The sequence below is a fragment of the Fukomys damarensis genome, unplaced genomic scaffold, assembly GCF_012274545.1.
Source record: "Fukomys damarensis isolate Sample0158 unplaced genomic scaffold, DMR_v1.0_HiC HiC_scaffold_17, whole genome shotgun sequence".
Lineage (NCBI taxonomy): Eukaryota > Metazoa > Chordata > Mammalia > Rodentia > Bathyergidae > Fukomys > Fukomys damarensis.
The window spans coordinates 15,390,277-15,411,530 of NW_022900929.1; the positions used below are offsets into that span (position 1 = coordinate 15,390,277).

Genomic DNA, 21,254 nt, shown 5'->3' on the forward strand with positions numbered 1-21,254 from the left:
CCCGGGAAAAAAAAAAAAAAAAAAAAAAGTTGTTAATTCTATAAAATTTTTAGAATACATTTAGAGGAGCGAGACTGAGAATGTAGTTTAGTGGTCAAGCACTTGGCTATCGGTAAAGTGCTAGTTTTGAGTCCTAGAATTGCAAAATCAATATCAATCAATCAATCACAAAAGCAGATTTTATATTTTTTCTCTCATAACATTCAAGGAAGCTCTTTATATTAGGTCAAAATCTACTTAGGAGAAAATTTTACAGCTTCTCATAAGCAGATATCAGCTGTTATCTGCTATAAAGAAAGAAACAACCAAAGGAAAGGACTGTAGATAAGGGAAGTTATCCTGCGTGGATTTTAGGTTTGTATGAGTGCTAATGTGTGCTTGAAGGGAAAACCTGAAATGGAAAAGGAGCTCCTGTGTTGACCAGCAGTGGGTATTTTCTGGTAGAGCCTTCTTAAGAATCTGATAAAAAGAACTCTAGGAAAACACACAACACACACACACACTCACAAAAATAGTGCTTTATATACCATCTCAGGTGATTCCTCCATTGCCTCTGGTCCACTTATATTTCCCCTAAGGGACTCTTAAGATGCAGGATAAAAAGTTCTGAATACCAAACTGGTGATGGCACAAACATAATTCTATAAATTTCTTTGAGTGATGGTAAAAATAAAGGATTGTTGCACAGTTAAGTTTTGGAGAAAGTCACTCCTGGACATAGGGAAGTGGCAGGCATCAGAATGCCACCAGGCCACCACAATGAGTCACAGCTACCAGAAAGATGGGCACAAAGTGAGGTCCAAAGTGGCAGCAAGCACTCATTTGTACCTGCGTGTGACAACTGATCGTTATGATTCTTTTGTCTTTGCAGCCCACTGTCATGGATTGAAGAGAAAGGACCTGGTCTAAAACGAAACCGATATTTAAGTTTCCATTTCAAATCTGGGTCCCTGGAGAATGTGCCAAATGTGGGAATCAATAAGAACATTTTCTTGAAAGACCAAAATATATTTGTCCAGAAACTGTTGGGCCAAGTCTCCGAGAAGGAGCTGGCTGCTGAAAAGAAACGCATCCTACATTGCCTGGCACTGGCAGAAGAGATCCAGAAGTTCTGCCACTCAAAGAAGTAAGAGAAGGAAGTGACATGGTACCTCCCAGGTGGGAGCAGAGTTTGGGTTTCGTCAAGAGTTGACCTTTAGTTCTGTTCTTCCAGTGGATTGGATAAACAGGATTCACTTACTCTAATGAGCTGTGTTGGTGTGATATTTTTGGGCTGAGGTTGTATAGTAAGGGTGAGAAAAGAACTCATCTTGGTGGAGATGAGCTAAGAACTTTTTATGCCTGATTTCATTTACTCTTCCTAACAGCTAGAGTAGATGGGCATGACCTGTCCTGTTTCCTCTAATGTACCAGAAAACCTGGTTTGAAGTCATTCAGACAATAAATAGAAGTGGACTTTCAAGCCTACCCAGGTTCTGAACCCTGCAAATACTTACTTGGAGTCTCTTCCCCTGCTTTAAAAAGTATTCCTGTCTCCCACAGACATTCATTGGATGTCCCAGTTACTTTTTTTGTTGCTGAGACAAGATACCTGACACCTAAAGTTAGAGGAGGAAAGGTTTATTTAGCTCACAGTCTGAAGAGGTTTTGGTCTAATTGGCTGGCCATAAGGCAGAGTGGTGTGACAGTCTTGAGGAGAAACAGTTCATGGAGGGCAGAACGCAGCAAAAAAGCAAGGGATAACTATAGCTCTTTCTATCCCTTATATCTTATCCAGCTGCTTAGGGTAAATAACACTCACACTCTTAATCCTAGTGCCCTTGATCCTAGCATTGCACCATGAATCAACTCCAGTGTCACACACTCTAGATCCAAGCCACCTCTGAAATAGCCCCTCTTGTGATTGCATGAGACTTTGCGGGCGACATCCAAACACTGGATGACTTGCTTGGAAAATGCAGCCACTGCCTTTAGTAATAGATAGTGTCAAAAGGGAGCCCGACACACACAGGGAGGTAAGGGGAGGTCTGGCATGAACATGAGGTTGTGTGCAGGAAGCAGCCTGGAGGGCATCTTGGGAACAGAGTTGCTAGGACATGGGTCTGGAGGAGGGAATCCCCAAAAGCAAGTCCAATTGTAAGGAAGAACTCTAAAACAGATACGAGAGCTGGGGTATGGTTTATTACGTATTATAAGGGCACTGAAGTTTGTCAGTTGGTGGAGGAGGAACATGGTCACCTTTGCAGATAAGGGAGAGCACTCAGAAGGCTGCTGGGCACAGGTGAGATTTCAGATGAGGAGGCATCCAATTAAGGGACAAAAGTGAGGACCTTACCAGTGTTTTACTACCTCTTTTCTCTTATTCAGACTACTAAGGGCAGGTAGCATTCACACCCTTAATCCTAATACCTTTGGGCCTAGCCCCACCATGAATCAATCACACATAGATTCAAACACCTCTAGAAAATCATGAGGTTTTGGGAGGACATTTAAATACAAGCCACAACAATCATCTTAATAGATACAGAAAAAAAATTGATAAAGTTCAACCATCATTCATGATAAAAAAACTACAGAAAATTGGAATAGATGATTTTTATCACAATCTGACAAAATCCATCTATAACAAACCAATAGCCAACATCATGCTAAATGGTCCAAAACTGAAAGGTTTCATTCTAAAATCAGCAACAAGACAAGGGTACCCAATATCACCTCTCCTGTTCAGTGTAATCCTGGAAACATTAGCCAGAGCAATTAGACAAGGGGAAGAAACAAAAGGAATAAGGATAGGAAAGGTAGAAGTTAAATTATCATTATTTGCAGATGCATGATACTTTACATAGAAGACCCCCAAAACCCCCCCAAAAAACTGCTAGACTAATAACCAAATTTAGTAGTATAACAGGATACAAAATGAACAGTCAAAAATCAATAACTTTCCTGTACACAGACAACTCACTGAGAGAGAAATTAGGGAAACAACCCCTTTCATAATCACATCCAGAAAATGAAATACCTAGAAATCAATCTAAGGAATTAAAGGATCTTTACATTGAAAACTACAGTCTTTGAAAAAGGAGATTGAAAAGGATACAGGAAAATGAAAAGACATACTTGTTCTTGGATAAGCAAAACCAATGTAGTAAAAATGGCCATACTTCCAAAACTGTTGCACAGATTTAATGCAATCCCAATCAAAATACCAATAGCATACCACAAAGAACTATAGAAAACAATCCTAAAATCATTTGGAACCAGAAGAGACCTAGAATAGTAAAAGCAATTCTGGGCAACAAAATAAAAGCAGGAGACATCATAGTCTTTGACTTGAAATTATATTACAAAGCTACCATGATAAAAACAGCATTGTACTGCCAAAAAACCCAAAACCCAAACCAAAACCAAAACTTGAGACTAGGTAAAACTCTGGAAGACATAGGCGTAGGCAAAGACTTTATGAACAAAACTGCAATCATACAAGAAATATTACAAAGAATCAACAACTGGGATCACATTGAATTCAAAAGCTTGCACAGCAAAAGAAAACCACCAACAAAGTGAAGAGTGAACCCACAGAATGGAAAAAAGTTTTTTTTTTTATCAGTTACTCCTTAGACAAAAGACTAATATCTAGTATATACAAATAATTAAAAAAAAATCAGATCCCCAAAATGTAAAGACCCAATCCCAAAGTGGAATCTGAATTGAGTAGATATTTCTCAGATGAAGAAATACAACTGGCAAATAAATGTATAGAAAATGCTCAACATCACTGGTTATTTGAGAAACACAAATTAAAACAACATTGAGATTCCATCTCACTCTAGAAAGAATGGCTGCTCTCAAGAAATCAACCAATAACAAATGCTGGTGGTGCAGTGGGGAAAAGGATCCCTTTTCCACTGTTGTTTGGAATGTAGACTGGTGCAACCACTGTGGAAATCAGTGAGGAGATTCCTAAAATAACTAGGATTAGAGGTCCCATTTGACATAGCTATTCCTCTTCTGGGTATCTTCCCAAATTAAAAGCAGGATACTACAGTGGTATATGTACATCCATGTTTATAATGTTATTTTTAAAGAATCTCTATATCAGTATAGAGATTCTTTTAAAAAAACCCAATAGTTTCTCTTGCAGAGTGTCAGTAAATAAAAGGAAACAGGAGTAGCACTTAGCCATTTTTACTCTATCCAATGTGGAGAAATAGGGCTCATCATCCCATTTTCTAATGAATGTTGTCATGAAGCCCTCATGTGTCCTAGTGAGTGAATGCAGTAGTGGCCTTGACCCTTTCTGTCCCCATCCCCCAGCAGGAGTGACCTGCATAAGCAGTAAAGCTGAGAAATGGTCTAAACTCATGATCCCAGCCACCCTTTCTCACTGAGCTGACATCCTTAGGATGAAATGAGTTCTCCACTTGTGCATATGGTTGGTGACATCAACAATCAACAAATGGAACTATTTTAAGTTAAAAATCTCCTGAACAGCAAGGTAAATAATGGAGTGAAGACACAGCCTGCAGAATGGGCAAAATTTTTTTTACCAGATACTCCTTAGAGAACTCATATTTAGAATATACTGTAGAAGGAAATAAATTAAACCCTATCAGAATAAAAAACCAATAAAAATGGACAAGTGACATGAATAGATGTTTCTCAGAAAAAATACAAATGGGCAATACATGTGTGAAAAAAATATTCCACATCTTTGACCACTAGAGAAACACTAGTCAAAACTCAGAGATTCCATCTTACTCCAGAAAGAATGGCCATCATCCAGAACTCAAAAAGCAAATCCTGGAGAGATTGTGTGTGTGTGTTGTGTGTGGTGGGGGGAATGGGAGGAATACTTCTCCATTGATGATGGGAGTGGGAATGTAAACTAGTGCAACCATTATGGAAATCAGTATGGAGATCTCTCAGACAACTAAAAAACATTCTGTTTGACCACCTGTATCTCTTCTGGCTATCTTTCCAAAAGTTAAAGACATATTTCAGTGATATGTGCATACTTATGTTTATAGCAACATAATACCTAAATCTTGGAAGCAGCCTCTATGTCCATCAACAGATAAATGGATAAAGAAAATGTGGTTTATATATAAAATGGAATACTACTCAGCCATAAGAAGGACAACTAGAAAATTTGTAAGAAAATGGATACACCTTGAGACCATAATGCTAAGTGAAATAAATGATACACAGAAGGTTAAGTATTGCACAGATTCTCTTAAATGAGAAACCTGAACTATAAGTAATTTAGAAGTGAAAATAGAAGATAGAGGATAAGAAACAGGGAGATTGACTTTGTGGAGATGGAAAGGGAATCTGGGGATGGAGGGAGATGGGGGAATGGGGAGTGGAAGGGGAAGTAAAAAGGATCAAACTGATACAAATTTGTACCAGTCTCCCACAGCGAATGCATTCATTATGTATCACAAACATGTACTAATACAAAATGGAAGAAGAAGGAAATCTGGACTGGGGGGAGGGCAGATGTGGGTGCACCTGTGGCTCTGTGCTTTGTCTACAGCAGAGTCACTGATGGCTCAAGGGAACCCAAGGGAGGCACCCATGCCTCTGGGAGCCATGGTGTGAGCCCCAGTGGCGTAAGATCATCAGGCCTGATGACCTCAGGATGGATTCCGCTGACCAACCGCAGAGGGCTCTGCAAAAGAGAGGAAGCAGGTTGTCACTGCCCACCCCTGGTGCACTGGTCACAGATGGCTCCTGGGGAACTCTCAGTCCCAAGAGAACAAAGGCAGAGTTCCCTGTAGGCAAGGAGGGGCTTCTTGGAGATAGGTAGCCTTTGGCTAGCCCTTGGGCCTCATAGGGACAGAATCCTAGGATATGAGAGCAAGGTGGAGACAGAGACATCTTGTCTCACTCACCTTGTAGCTCAGCACAGCTGGGGACCCTGGCACACATTGAGAGGCAGCAGACAAGACCAAGGTCATTGGCCAGTGGGGCTACAGGTCTGCTCTCCTCTGAGTCCCTGTGGCACCCTGGGCAAGTCGCTGCCCCTCTCTGGGCCTCAGTGTTTGCATCTGGTAGATGTGGGGTGGATGCAGCCTGCAGTGCTGACCTCCCTGCTGATGAGGCCCACTGAGAATTGGAATGTGCAGGATTTATGAGCCGTGCTCCACTGCCGAGGCTAGGGTGGGCAACACTGATGGCAGGAACCTGACCCTGAATCCTTTCTGTCCCTGCAAGGCAGGCATAGTCCTGGCCCCACTTTGTAAATAAACAAATAGGTGCTGTGAGGCCAAACTAAGTCCAGGGTCCCCTACCACTGAATGTGGGATCAGCAATCTGATCTAGAGTCTACATGCCAGGGGTGGTATGAGCCTGGGCACCAGCCCACAGACCCAAGCTCAGGACTCTGAAGGGTGAGGTGACAGACTAAGGCCTCACTGCTGCCTCTATCAACTCTGGCAGGAAGGGCCAAGTTGCCATTGGAGGTGAAATCCAAGAGAGCTAGAGACAGCCATACAAGGTGGTGGTGACTGTCCTGAGGCCAGGGAGGAGCAGGGACTTCTAGCAGCAGGAGAAGAGGGGCTCCTCCAGCTTTAGCTATTGCCTCACTGCCTGAAATGCTCCATTAGAGTGAGCCCTCTGGATCCTGTCCAGATCCATGTTTTGACCAGCTGGCATCATGGAGGACAAGAATGTGTCACCAGAGCCAGCACTCGGCAGTGTTTGGGGGAGAGATGTGGGAAGGGTTCATAAAACCAGCCTGGGAGGTGACCAGAGGCAGCTTGAAGGTCATGGGGGTCAGGAAAGGGACTCAGGAGAGGTAGCTGAAGGTCTCCAGGTTGCTTCACCGGAGGGGCCCAGGAGGGGCCAGGGCCAGGCTGAGAATCCTCTGGCAGGGGCTCTGGGGCTTGCTTATCACCCCACCTGATGCCACAGGGAATCATCCAGGTCACTCTCCTCTATCTGAGCACATTCCAAAGTGACCTGGTGATCTAGGATGCTGCCATAAGGGAGCATCTGTGTGTGAGTGGAACAGGGACAGCAGGCAGGGGACTATGCTTGCAGAGCTTAGTCCTGAGGCTGGAGGACAAAGTCTTGCTGACCCTTGAGTTCTCAGCATGCGTGGAATTGCATGTACAGTTCTGTACATTCCTACCTGGTGACCCCCAGGGCTGCCTGACTGTGGACCCATAGAGGGTTGAGCTAAAGTGGCCACAGTGTGTCCTTGACAGTGGCTATGGTATGGAGGGTGAGGCAGCCCATGGTCGCTGAGCAGGGCCTTCTCACCAGAAGTTTCTGTCCTCAGAAGGTTGGACAAAAGGTCCCTGAGCCACATCCCAGGTTCCCCTTCCCTGGTGTCCAGTGTCCTGCTAGTCTAGGAGCTCTGGTGATGCAGCATGAGACTGCAGGCCTCCGTTGTCAAGGTCACTTTCTGATGGACACTGGCTGTCTGCTGTCTGTGAGAACTGACCAACTTTCTGAAAAGAAGACGAGTAGCTACTACCCTCATGGGTTGGGGGAACCTGCCTGGGTAGGACACTTGACTCCACACCTTCCTCTTGACTTATGGGGAGATTTGGTACAGACACAAGAGGCTGTCCCCATGGAGGGGGTAAGAAGTGGGGTCCATGACAGCTTCCTGTGAGTGGCTGTTTGGACCTAACTGGGAAGGGCCTATGTGGAGGTGAGGGGAAGGGAAGCAAAGAAGCAGCAGCAGGTCCCTGTTACCCAGAATCCTCCAGGTCTGTCACCATCCTTCCTACAGTAGCAGGAATTTGATCTCATGGCAGGCCAAGCTGGTGTAATTGACTTGCAGCAATGACAGCAGTGTACCTGAGGAGCATTTCAGGGCTGGGTTTCAGGGCAGAGATCTTCTCAGTGAGGCTGTGGGGAACTGAGGACAGCTCCAGAGAGAGAGCCTTTGCCTGATCCTATGGTCTCTCTCAAGCCCATTGCCTGGGGACAGCTGGGCACCTGGCCTCCAGCTCTCTGGGACAATCCTGGAGGGAGGCTGTAATATGGCTTTTGCTAGCTTCACGGTCACCACTGTTTTTGCTACAATTTGTCTTTTGCTATGGGTCCCCAACAGGTTCAGCCAGCTGCATCCTCCAGAGCAGAAAGAGCACAGAGCCACTGCCAAGCACAGGAGTGAGTAGTGCCTGGCCCAGGGCAGGCAGAGGCCACAGAACCTTCAGTGCTGAGTGTGGGCTTGGGTGCCAGACAGGCTGTGTGCTTCTCTTACTTCTTTGCTGACCAGCGTTGGAACTGTGATGACTCATCTCTATGCTTCAGGCCTCATTTTCCTCCTCTATGGAAATGTTGCAGAATTCCAAGAGACAGGAGAGACCAATGGGAATCAGGAGGATTTATTTTAGGTTTTAGGTGGATATTGGCTTAATGGACTCCTGTCCAAAGGAAGAGTGGTAAACAAAGAGAAGTTCTGGTTTTTATGCATTGGTCAACGGGGGGGGGGTCTTTCTAGTCTTTCTAGATGTAGCAAGTAAGTTTACCAGAATAGGACAAGGGCAGATAGTTTTGTAATTTAGCCTTGTGAGAAGACAGTGTCTTGTGAATCATAAGAGAACAGGGTGTCATCACTTTGTTTACAGGGCATAGTTGTCAGTTTTTTCCCCATTAAGTTTATTGGTACGTTTAAAGCAAAGAATACAGTTACATTTATCATTGGGATCTTGTGCCTTTACATGATATGTCTTGGTTCTTATTTCTGTCCCCTTATCTGTACCAGAACAAGGAGTTATAGCTACAAGGGGAAGAGGGAAGATGGAGGCGGGGAGCTGCCCAAGACTGAGAAGAACTTGTTTTTCTTTAAATCCTGCTTCAAAATGAGTGGTTCTGAATGGTTCCTCAGATGCCTGACGCAGCATCTAGCATGGCTCCTTGAGCACAGACTGCAGGGTTCCAGACATGGGCTGTGTCCTTGGGGAGGCCCCTCAGGCACACAGGCTCTTGCATCCAGCTCTGGCACCAAGCTCAAGACCAGCAGCAGCTCCATTCCATGTCCTGTGACCAGCTCAGGTGCAGCCCAGACCTCAGCAGGAAGACATGTCCAGTGTGCTCAGCATGTACTTAGGTAGTTCCTCCAGCTACTAACTGGAAGGGATCAGCATGGGCTCTGTCCTAGACCCCCCAGTGGCCAGGAGAAGAAGGTTCCCACCCATTCTTCTTCTCTTCGTTCCTGTGGCCAGCCTCCCCCACTCTGCAACCACAAGAGTGGACAAGAAACCTGGCCCCTGAACACAGCTTCTAGCAGTCAGAGAGCTGGCTACCAGGCTGGGGTGCCCTGCAGGGTATCACCATCCTACTGAACTCAGTGTTGTCTTCCCAAGTCTCCCCAGGGATCTCCAGCATCAGCTTGGCCTCCAGCAGGGTGTCCTCACTGTCACTGTCTACCACGCATCCACCAGCACCCTGTTAGTGGCTGCAGCCACAGCTCCTAGCTGTCACTCTACAGCCAGCAGGGGGCGACTGTTGCCTCACTTAGCCAGGCAATCCTGTGCTGAACACTGTGTAGCACTCCTGATCTCCTAGAGTAGGCCTTCTATTGGGTCAAGGTGGACAGATAGGAAGAAAGAAGACAGAGATCAGTACTAAAAGTCTGACCTGGGGTGAGAGAGGGGATCCATATGCCCAGGGCCATGAGGATTGGGGCCTCTGGATGGGACAAGGAAGAGGCCTGAGGTGGAAAAGCAGGGGCTGGGGACCATGAGGTCAGGGAAATGTCTAGGGCCCATGCTTCACTGCATGGCCTCTGACTTTCTCATAGAGGGACACAGAACCTGGGGCAATGGAGGGCAGAATAACATTGAGCCTCTCTGTGAGGGTGGACTGTTGCCAGAGAGGAATAGGGGCTGCTGACAAGCCTGGCATTGCAGGCCAGGCCAGGAGAAAGGGGCTGCAGTGCTGGTAGCTGTGAAGTCTGTGTGTCATTTGAACATGGAGCTGGCAGGGATGTTCAAAGAATGTGTATGGGCATAGGAGACAACCCCTCACTTTCTCCATGGCTCTGCCTGCTGATGAGCCATCTGCACCCCCACACAAGGTCACATGCTCACTACACACCACCCTGCACCAAGCTAGTCTAGCTTCAGGTGCTAGTGTGGCTGGCAGGGGCACATGCCTGAATGATCCTGGGTTTGGGACCCACCTGTACTCTGGCCCTCAAGGGTCCAGGCATCCAGCGTTCTGGCTATGCCATTAACCACTACAGCCTCCAGTGCAGGGTGGCCCGGTGTGGAGGAAACCACTGGGCATGTGCTGGCTCCTCCTGAGAGCTGAGATGTCTGTTCCCAGATCCTGTGGTCCTTGGGAGCAAGTGGCTCCCCAAGGTGGCATAAGAGGAGAGGGCATGCTGTTATAGGAGAATGGGGCTATGGGAAAAAGAGCCCTTTATTCCATGGACACCAATACTGTGGAGCAAGAGAGGGTGAAGTGGCCCTGGTTTCACTGTTAATTGCTGTGCTCAGTGCTGAGGGTCACTGCATGCTGGGGAGCCACTCCAGAACCCATGCTCTGCTGGGCTCTCCGTGCCTTGATCCAGGTGACAAACCAGGATAACCTTCCAGTCATCATTCACAGGGCCATGAACAAAAATCCTGGACAAGAATAAGCTGAAGGCCTATGAGCTGGGGGGATCATTTCACACAATCAGTAAGTCAGTTAACCAACCATAAGGACAACAAAGAGGGGCATGGTCAGCATCACTCCTAGACCCAGTGCTAAGACACTTGGCTCCAGAACACAGCCAGCAGGGTGTGGGTGGGCTCTGGGAACCCAGAGATCTGCCAGGGTATCCCTTAATACCTAGGGTCCTCTCACTGCCCCAGCAGCTGCTGGGCCTTGTTGTTGTGTGTACTTTTCTGGGTGGACAGGCCAGGCAAAGCCAGCCTCAGAGAGGAGGAAAAAGAATGTTTTACCAGAGGAGCAGCTGGTCCCATGTGTCCTGGAAGGGAAAAAATCATGTGCTTCAGAAAGAATGGGGAAGGACGTGGCCCAAGCATCACATTCAACCCTGCGCATGTGGAATGAAAGAACACACTGTCCAGAGACCAGTCCATGTTCTAGAAATTCATCCTCATCCACCATGCCTGTGTCCTCCCCAGGAAGAGATGAGAATGGCCAGCTGGTAACCTTGGAGAGAGACATAGGAGGGCACCTTTGAACTGTGCTCCACAAAAGCTCACTAAGGGTAGACACGGCTGTTTTCTCCAGTTGGCCAGACACCCACAGCAACCATCAGTCCAGACAGTCAGCAGTGATGCTCACCACTTCTATGGTTGCACTATAAGCCATCTCACACTTGCTGAACCATTTTGGTTGGGAGGGGAACTGTATCTGGGACCCTCTTCTTGCAAAAAAATGAAGACTGGGGCCTAGGGAGACTCAGGAAGTAAAGCCACACAAGTGCAGCTCAGGGTGGGCTGATGGTAGCCTATAGGCCAGAGAAAAGGGAAGGATAGAGAAGCCTGGAGGACAGACTTGCTATATCCTCTGGAATCAATCCATTTGTTTCCAAAGGCCCTGGGCCTTGGCACAGCGCACTTGGGAGAGGTCTGTCCTGCATTCTCATAAGCCTTGCCCTTAGTGAGCAGCATCTGGGAAGTGCTCTAGATTCTACAAAGCCTACTGTGCTGCAGTCACAACCAGCAAAGGCACAGTTTCAGCAATATGGGGTGAGACTGTAGCCCCAGATTGAGCTAGGATGTTCTAGAGTCCAAGGCCCTTTCAAAACAGAGTCTAGGTTTTAGCAGGCACTCAGCACAGTCTGGCCTGAGGCAGGATCATGGGAGAGAGCCTCAATGACCTTAGGCTCTTAGGTCTGTAGCTCAGCCTGTCTTGGGGGGTGGGTGGCCCCCATGAACACCACTTCCCATCCCTCTGCCCCTGTGTGGGTGGATAGGTCATCACATGACCCAGGGATGGTGTGTCTGCCTATTTCCCACTAATCTGATACAGTAGGTAATACTCCACACACAGTGAGCAATCACAGTGAAAGTCCAGAATTTCAATCATTCATCAAGTGGAGAAGATTCAGTACATTTTCATTTCTAAATTATTTAAATTGGTCACTAGTGTTCTATGACACAGCCTCCATGAAGAACAAAACACAGCAGAAGATTGTAGGAAAAATTACGCTCCACTTAAGGTCTCTTCTCTTGACACAACCTTCAAAAGAACCGCTTTCTCAGGTTGAAGAAGTCCTTGTTTGCTAAATGTTATAGGGATCTGCAACAGTAAGACAAACATTTGGGAAATGATCAATGTTGGATCAATAACAATAAAATGGAAAATGTACAGCAAAGATAGTAATGAAATACATTACAAATACATTGAAATTGCCTTAAGTATATATACCTTGAATTCATTATATTATATAAAATGTATCAAGTTTTCAAATAATGAAAACATTAATCCATCTGTTCATTAAAAAACACTTCATGAGCTGTGCAGAGATCCCTGCATCAAGCCAACTGGTGAGGACTGGTTGGCTGCCCAGTGGTCCTGCCCTCGTTCCACCCTTGCCCCACCTGATTACAGTGGAAGGGGAGGAGGTTCGGGTCAGCCATGCAGAGATCCTGTCCTTGCTCTGGCCTGCATCAGGCCAACTGGTGAGGACTGGTTGGCTATGTGGGTGCTTCTGAAATATCTACCCCACCATGCTCTCAGGCCTCCTGATTGTGCCAGTTCTTGGATCCACTCTGAAGAGGCACAGGTGATCATAAAGTTCATTTTTCTGAGCTCCAGAAGATAGAACAGAAGTGAACAACTGCAACAAAGGCACATCAGATCTCCATAGATGGTAAGTTGGAGAGATCACCACCTTCCATCAGAACTTTGACTATCTTCAGAAAAAGGACAGAGGGAACCAGCAGTAGAATTGCAGAGTTTAACCCTGCAGGAGGTCAGGAAGCTCAACTTGGGCCTTGCAGCCTGAATTCAGCCTGAATCTCAGGTGTCAGCCATCAGCTAGCTGAGACTAAATGACTTAGCTCTGCCATGGCTGTGCACATTGTCCATTGTGACAGGAAAGATATAGTCTGAAAGAAGCCCTTCAAATTATTTTCTTCTTTCTTTTCCTTGTTTCATTCTGCAAATTCTCTTTTCTGTCTTCGTTTTCAAACTCAGCCTCTTGTTCCCCATATTATTCTCCATCTCCCTTCCTGTTCTGTTCCTGCCCTAACTCAAATCTCTTCTATTATTTTTTTATCTTCTCTCTTTATTTTCTTCTCTTCTCGCATTTTCCTTCACTCAAGGGTCAATAGTTTCAAAGGAAAGTGAGCCCTTATTACTGTCAAGTTGTTATATTCTTGTCCTTATTCTTGCACTTTGCTTTTCCCTCTTCTCTTCAACAGTTTCCTAAAGTTTGTGTGGTCATCCTGTGTCCTATGGCTTCACTTGAAACATTCTCCAATTCTTCTACCTATCTACTCCTCTTGTCCTAACTCTGTCTAAGCCCCCATCCTAAAGGGTAACGATGCTATTTTGAAGAGTTTATTCACTGTAAACGTATTTTGGGTTGCTCCTTGATCTTTATTTAATTCACATGGTTTAAGGGTGATAGATTACTGACTACCACAAATGGTCAATTTGTTAGCTGTGCTTGATCCTATTGTGTTGCTGATTATATCATTTGGGCTAAAGAACTATGGTTGATTTAATGAGTTGTCCTTTCTGATACTACAAAAATGAGAATGTCTATCAGTCATAAGAGACTCAAAAGCTAAAGCAAAACTATATTGGAAAGATTTAATTAATAACCCAGGAATTAAACCAAGGACAACCTAACAACAAGAATAAAAATGAGAAAATGCAAGCAAGACACAAAGACAGACTTCCAGTTCACCAATGGCTAACTCTAGGGCAAATGAGGATGAAAAGTCTGACAGTGAACCATCAGGACACCCTGAACTCATACCACAGGAAGCAACAAAATAGATCAACCAGGCTCTAGAAAAATTTAAAACAGAAATAATTTCCCAGATAACTACAGAGATGGTGAGCAACATGAAAGACGTGATTAGAGACACCAGAAGAGAAACTGACAAAAAAAAAGCAAAAAAAAAAAAAAAAAAAAACAAAAACAAAAAACATGATAGAAGCCATGAAGGCCCAGTGTAAAAATGGAAACCATGAATGCCCAACATAGGAAAGAAATGGAAGTCATGAAACAGATTCGAACAGATATCCAGGAGATTAAAAACTCTACTGAAAGTTTTCACAGTGAGATAAATGAATGTGAAGATAGAATCTCAGATATAGAAGATAGGATTGCAGTCAGTGACTGTAAAAAGAGATCTCAAAATCAGTAAGGGATCATGAGAGATCGATCCAACAACTCCTAGATGATGCAAAGAAGAATAACATAAGACTGATAGGAATCTATAAAGTAGCAAGAGAAAATACAAATGACTTAAAAAAAGCTGTTCACAGAATTAACAACAGAAAACTTCGCAAACAGAGGGGAAGAATTTCACATACACATAAATGAGGCATATAGGACTCCAACCAGCCATGATAAAAAAATTTACACCTAGACACATAATAATCAAGATCCCAGAAACACAAGAGAAGAAAAAATTACTACAAGCAGTAAGAGAAAAGAAACAAATCACATGCAAAGGAAAGCCCATCAGAATCACAGGAAACTTTTCAACACAAATCCTCAGGTCAAGGAGAGCCTGGAGTGAAGTATTTCAAGTCCTAAAAGAAAACAACCTCCAACCTATACTGATGTATCCTGCAAAACTCTCTTTCAAAATGGATGAGGAAATAAGATACTTCCATGACAAAGAACACCTGTGAAACTTTATGGATACCAAACTAGCACTACAAGGAATTCTAAACAATATCCTAGAAAAAAACAATGAAGGTCACAACACCATGAGGCCCAAATGAGCAAATCAATTAGGCAAGGCAAGAAACTAAAGGGGGAGGGGAAGAAATTACAAAGATCCAACATAAGGACAATAACATGACAATAATAAGTCAGCACATATCAGTTATAATCATCAATGTCAATGGCCTCAACTAGCCAATCAAGAGAAATAGACTGGCAAAATGGATTAAGAAGCAAAATCCAACAATATATTGCATACGAGAAACACACCTAGTGCAAAAGAAGCCCATAGACTGAAAGTGAAAGGATAGAAAACAGTTCTCCTTGTGACAGGAGCCAAGAAAAAAATCAGGGGTAGCTATCTTATTCACAGACAAAGTAAATTTCAAACCAAAACTGATTAAGAGAGACAAAGAAGGCCATTACATCCTTGTAAAGGGAACAATTCAAGAGGAAGAGATGACAATCATAAATATATATATGCACCAAACTATATTAATGCCCCCAACTATATAAAACAAATATTAAGTAACACAAAAAACCAAATAAGCACTAATACAATTGTACTGGGGATCTAAATACCCCACTATCACAAATAGGCAGATCATCTAGGCAAAAAATCAACAACAAAATATAGAACTCAACAAAGCTTTTGAACAAATGGACTTAATAGATGTCTATAGGGCATTCCACCCCACAAAATCAGAATATACATTCTTTTTGGCTGCACATGGGACATTCTCCAAGTTAGACCACATACTATCTCATAGAACAGGTCTGAATAAATGCAAAGGAATCAAACTTATCCCACATATATTATCAGAGAATAGTGCAATCAAGCCAGAGATCAATAGCATAAGAAACCATAGGAACTTCACAAAAACATGGAAATTGAGCAACACTCTGCTGAACAATCAATGGGTCACAGAGGAAATTAAAGAAAAAATTGGTCAGTTTTTACAAAAATGATAATTCCAATACAACATACAGGAATCTATGGGAAACTATAAAAGCAGTTCTACATGGAAAATTCATAGCAGTGAATACCCACACCAGGAAAATAGAGTGAGCTCAAATAAAAAACCTAATGATGAATCTTAGATGCCTAGAAAAAGAAGAGCAAGAGAAACCCAAAGCTCATAAAAGAGAGGAAATTATAAAGACTAGAGCATCAATCAATGCAATTGAAACTAAGAAAATGATACAAAAAAATCAATGAATTGAAGAGTTGGTTTTTTGAAAGAAAAATAAATAAAATTGATAAACCCTTAGCTAACCTTGTCAAAAAAAGAAAGAAAAGGCTCAGATCTGTGCAATTAGGAATGAAAAAGGTGAAGTCACAACAAATCCAACAGAAATCCAGAGGATCATCAATAACTACTTTGAGAATCTGTACTCTAATAAAATGGAAAACACAGAACAAATGGACAGATTTCTAGATACTTATGAATTATGAAAGTTGAATGAAGAAGATAAAAAATTCTAAACACCCCAATTACAGTCAGTGAAATTGAAAATGTAATTAAAATTTACCAACAAAAAAAGCCCAGGTTAGACAGGCATGGTGGTGTACATCTGTAATCCCAGCACTTGGGAGGCTGAGGCAGGAGGATATCTGTGAGTTCAAGACCAGCCTGAGCTACATAGTGAGTTCCAGGTCAGACTCAACTACATAGTGAGACTCTGTCTCAATGTTCCCCGACAAAAAAAAAAAAAAAAAAAAAAAAAAAAAAAAACAGAAAAAAAAGAAAAGCCCAGGTCCTGATGTATCACCACTGAATTTTACAAGACATTTAGAGAACTACTGCCACTACTCTTTAAACTTTTTAATGAAATTGAAAGGGTAGCAATACTTCCAAATTCATTCCTGGAAGCAAGTGCTACTTTGATTACCAAACCAGGGAAAGACACAACTAAAAAAGAGAACTACAGGCCAATCTCCTTAATGAACATAGATGCAAAAATCCCTAATAAGAGGCTGGAAAACAATACAGGGGGACATCAAGATCATACACCCTGACCAAGTAGGCTTTATACCAGGGATGCAAGAATGGTTCAACATATGTAAATTAATAAATGTAATACATTATATCAACAGAGTCAAGGATAAAAGCCATATAATCCTTTCAATAGATGCAGAAAAGGCATTTGACAAAATTCAACACCCATTCATGATAAAAACCCTGCAAAAATTGGAATAGATTGTCTATATCTCAACTTAATAAAGGCTATCTATGAAACACCAACAGCCAACATCATATTAAATGGCCAAAAACTGAAAACCTTTATGTTAAAATCAGGAACAAGACAAGGATGCACATTATCACTACTCCTCTTCAATATAGTTCTGGAAACATTCACCACAGCAATTAGACAAGAAAAATAAATTAAAGCAATAAAGATAGGAAAGGAAGAATTTTAACTGTCATTATTTGCCAACGATATGATACTCTACATAGAAGACCTAAAAAATTCTGCCATAAAACTTCCAGACTTAACTGGCACTTTCAGCAGAGTAGCTGGATACAAGGTCAACTCTCAAAAAACCATACCCTTCTTGTACACAAATAATATACTCACTAAGAGAGAAATTAGGGATATAATTCCTTTCACAATTGCATCCAAAAAAAAGATTCATCTATCTAACAAAAGAAATAAAAGACCTCTATACTGGAAACTACAGCACTCTGCAAAAAGAGATCAAAGAGGATATAAGAAAATGGAAAGAGATCCCCTGCTCCTGGGTAGGAAAACTCAACATAGTGAAAATGGCCATACTACCAAAACTGCTATACAGATTCAATGCAATGCCAATTGAAATTCCAACACTATATTTCACAGAACTATAAAAAAAGAATCCAAAAATTCATTTGGAACTATAAGAGACCTAGAAGAGCAAAAGCCATCCTAGGCAACAGAGATATGTCAGTGGGTATAACAATTCCCAATTTGAAACTATACTGCAAAGCCACTGTGATAAAAACAGTATGGTAATGGCAAAGAAACAGATCTGAGGATCAGTGGAACAGACTGGAAGACACAAAAACAACTCCAGATGTACTCAGCTACCTCATCTTTGACAAAGGAGCCAACCATTCTCACTGGAGAAAAGATATCCTCTTTAATAAATGGTGTTGGAAAAACTGGATGTCAACCTGCCAAAGATTAAAACTAGACCTTTATCTTTCACCATGCACTAAATTAAAATCCAAGTGGATTAAAGATCCAAATATTTAAAAAGAACAACTGGGATCTCATCTTATTAAAAAGCTTCTGCACTGCAAAAGAAACCATCAACAGAACTGAGACAACCTACAATGTGGGAAAAAAATTTTTTTCCAGCTGCTCCTTAGACAAAAGACTATTTTCCAGAATATAAAAAGAACTCAAAACAATCAGCACCCCCCAAATATAAAGACCCATTTCAAAAATGGGCATCTGAGGAACCATGCCTGCTCCCCACCCAGCCGCCATCACTCAAGTGCTGGGAAGTTAGCCGCGTGGGCACCCCTGAACCCCCATAAGCCCCCTCCCGCACTCTCAGACCTCCTGACTGTGCCAGTCTTTGGACCCACTCTGCAGAGGTAGAGGTGGTCATCAAGGGTATTTTTCTGAGTTTCCAACTTTGAACATCTCTAAAGAAAGGGTGTGGGAAACCTGTAATAGAACGTTGTGGAGTTCAACCATTCAGAAGGTTGGGGAACTCAGTCTGGGCCTTGCAGCCCGAGGTCAGTCAGCGTCATGGGGTTCAGCCATCAGCTAACTGAGATCAGGGGTCTTGCATCTTCACTCTGTCTGAGCCATTAAATGGTAAATATATTGAAATTTTGTTCACTGCAGACATGTTCTGGACTGCTTCTTGATTTCAATTTAATTCAAATGATTTAAGGGTGATAAACTAGTGACTACTACTGGTGGTCAGTGTCAAAGTTATGCTTGATCTTAATGTGTTGCTGATTGTATCAGTTGGGGTAAAGCATTGCGGTTGATTTGATGAGCTGTTTTCTCTGATGTTATGAAGATGAGAATGTCTGTGGGTCGTTAGAGACACAGAAGCTAGGGTGCAACTATATCAGGAAGATTTGGGTGATAATCCAGAGATTAAACCAAGGACAGTCCGACAACAACAATAACAAAAAAATGGGCATCTGAAATGAACAGACATTTCTCAGACAAAGTAAAAGCAGTAAGTAAATATATGAAAAAATGTTCCACATCACTGGTCATTCCAGAGATGCAGATGAAAACAACACTGAGACTCCACCTCAGCCCACAAAGAATGGCTGTTATCAAGAAATCAACCAATAACAAATGTTGGTGGGGTTGTGGTGAGAAAGGAACCCTTCTCCATTGTTGGTGGGAGTGCCGACTGGTGCAACCACTATGGAAAATCAATATGGAGATACCTCAGAGAACTAGAATTAGAGGTTCCATTTGACCCAGCCATCCCTCTGGTGGGTATCTTTCCAAAAGAATTAAAAGAATAATGCTACAGTGATATATGTGCACCCATGTTTATAGCGGTACAGTTTGTAATAGCTAAAACTTGGAAACAGCCCAATTGCCCATAAGTTGGAGACTGGATAAAGAAGATGTGGTTTTTCTATAAAATGGAATACTACTCAGCCATAAAGAATGAGAAATTAGAGTCATTCATAGGAAAATGGATGTATATTGAGGTCATACTCTTAAGTGAAATAAGTAAGTCACACACGTGGAAATACCGAATTGTTTCTCTGGTGTGAAAAACTATAACTGTAAATGAGGTCCTAATGGTATAATTGACAATGTGAAATAGGAAGAAAAGGGCTAAAGGTGTAGGGGATGTAGGAAGGGTAAGAAAGGAAATAAGGGAAAAGAAAAAAATATGAGAAAATGAAGAAATGGAAATAAAGTTTTTGTAAATAGGGGAGGTTGGAGGAGATGAAGGGAGTTTAGGGGTATGGGAGAAAAATAAGAACCAAGACCTGTCATGTAAAGGTACAAGATCCCAATGATGAATGTAACTACTGTATACCCAAAAAGTACCAGTACACTCAATGAGAAAAAATACTTCATGAGCACCTGTTCTGTACCAGGTCTAAGACTAAATTATGTTAATTTTTAAATGTATGTACATAATTTCATGTAAATACCATAAATGAAAAAATTTAAATCTGATCCTTAGACATTGTGGCAAATTATTTTGTGAAATCCATAGGAAGTTAACTTGGTGTTTGTTGAAAATTATAAGGGAATCCTGAGCAGATATTGCATATTTCAACTATATGGGCAGTCCTCCACTCCTAGAGTCTAGCCAATTTTGTTATTTAAACTGATTCAGTTTGATGCTGGTAAGGGCCTTCAGGACAGTTATGCTCTGCTTTGTGTTTCTGACATTTCTTCTTGGCTTTGAATGCTATATAAATGGGGAACTTTTGAGTCCTATAATTTTTTAATTAATTCTTTACCCAATTCCCATTGGTCATGTTGTTCGATTTTTGTGAGCCTCCAACATAGTAACCTTCTGATTTCAGGAAAGGAAGCAAATCCTCATGAAGTGTGACAAATATTACCTGAGAAGAATGGGAGCTTATGACAAGTATCTACCTCATTCCAGGTTTGCCAGAATGCCCTAAATCTCGGGGTTAAGGCCCATTATCTACACTTTCAGAGCAGCTAAACAGCTGGCTTGAAGCCTCAAGTAACATGAAAACCAACTTTATTCTCTCTCCCAAGCAGAAATCCTACAGCCAGAGAGGAGCTGCATCTTCATATGCACGAGTCCCAGAAATAGACCGCCGTCACAAGGGAGTTTCTCTAAACTCTGGTAAGGAGGGCACCATTCAAACATGAGAACATAAACATTGCCCTTTATAATTGTGCACAATATGTCCCAATTGCAAGTGACTTAAAATTGAATCTAAGCATTCCTCAAGTACAAAGAGACCACATATTGAGTCAGGCATCATGGTGCACGCCTCTAATCCCAGCACTCAGGAGGCTGAGGCAGGAGGATCACTGTGAGTTTGAGACCACATAGTGAGTTACAGGTCAGTCTCAACTATATAGTGAGACCCTGTCTCAAAAAATAAAAACAAACAAACAAATAGAGACCACATATCCATGCTAACCTTCAGAGTTTAGAAGATACTTTACACTTTGTCTTCATAAAGCCACATGTTAAAAACTCCAAAACCAAAAGATCCTAAAATTGTATAGATGGCTCCAAAAGAGATTTTTGGCCCATACAGCAAAGGAATAAAGAATGTGCAAACATTTAAAAGGTACCCTGGGGCTGGGTGTGGTGGTGCACACCTGTTATCCCAGCACTCATGAGGTTGAGGCAGGAGGATGACTGTGAGTTCAAGACCAGCCTGGGCTACATAGTGAGTTCCAGGTCAGTCTCAACTACATAGTGAGACCCTGACTCAAAAAAAAA

The 21,254-nt window shown here is 42.7% G+C and overlaps 2 protein-coding genes across 5 annotated transcripts in view; one reads left to right on the forward strand and one right to left on the reverse strand.

Annotated features, from left to right (window-relative positions):
* Blvra (biliverdin reductase A) overlaps window positions 1–1,299 on the forward strand; it is a 68,108-nt gene extending 66,809 nt beyond the window's left edge. For all 3 annotated transcript variants that reach the window (XM_010610844.3, XM_019205517.2, XM_010610843.3), the window contains exon 8: window positions 872–1,299. In XM_010610844.3, the coding sequence (XP_010609146.1) occupies window positions 872–1,130 (259 nt within the window). In that variant the 3' untranslated portion in view covers window positions 1,131–1,299. The remainder of the gene's footprint in view (window positions 1–871) is intronic.
* Window positions 1,300–8,696: 7,397 nt separating this feature from the next.
* LOC104853022 (cytochrome P450 3A9) overlaps window positions 8,697–21,254 on the reverse strand; it is a 45,086-nt gene continuing 32,528 nt past the window's right edge. For both annotated transcript variants that reach the window (XM_010610842.1, XM_010610841.1), the window contains exon 13: window positions 8,697–12,222. In XM_010610842.1, coding sequence (XP_010609144.1) covers window positions 12,127–12,222 — 96 coding nt within the window. In that variant the 3' untranslated portion in view covers window positions 8,697–12,126. The remainder of the gene's footprint in view (window positions 12,223–21,254) is intronic.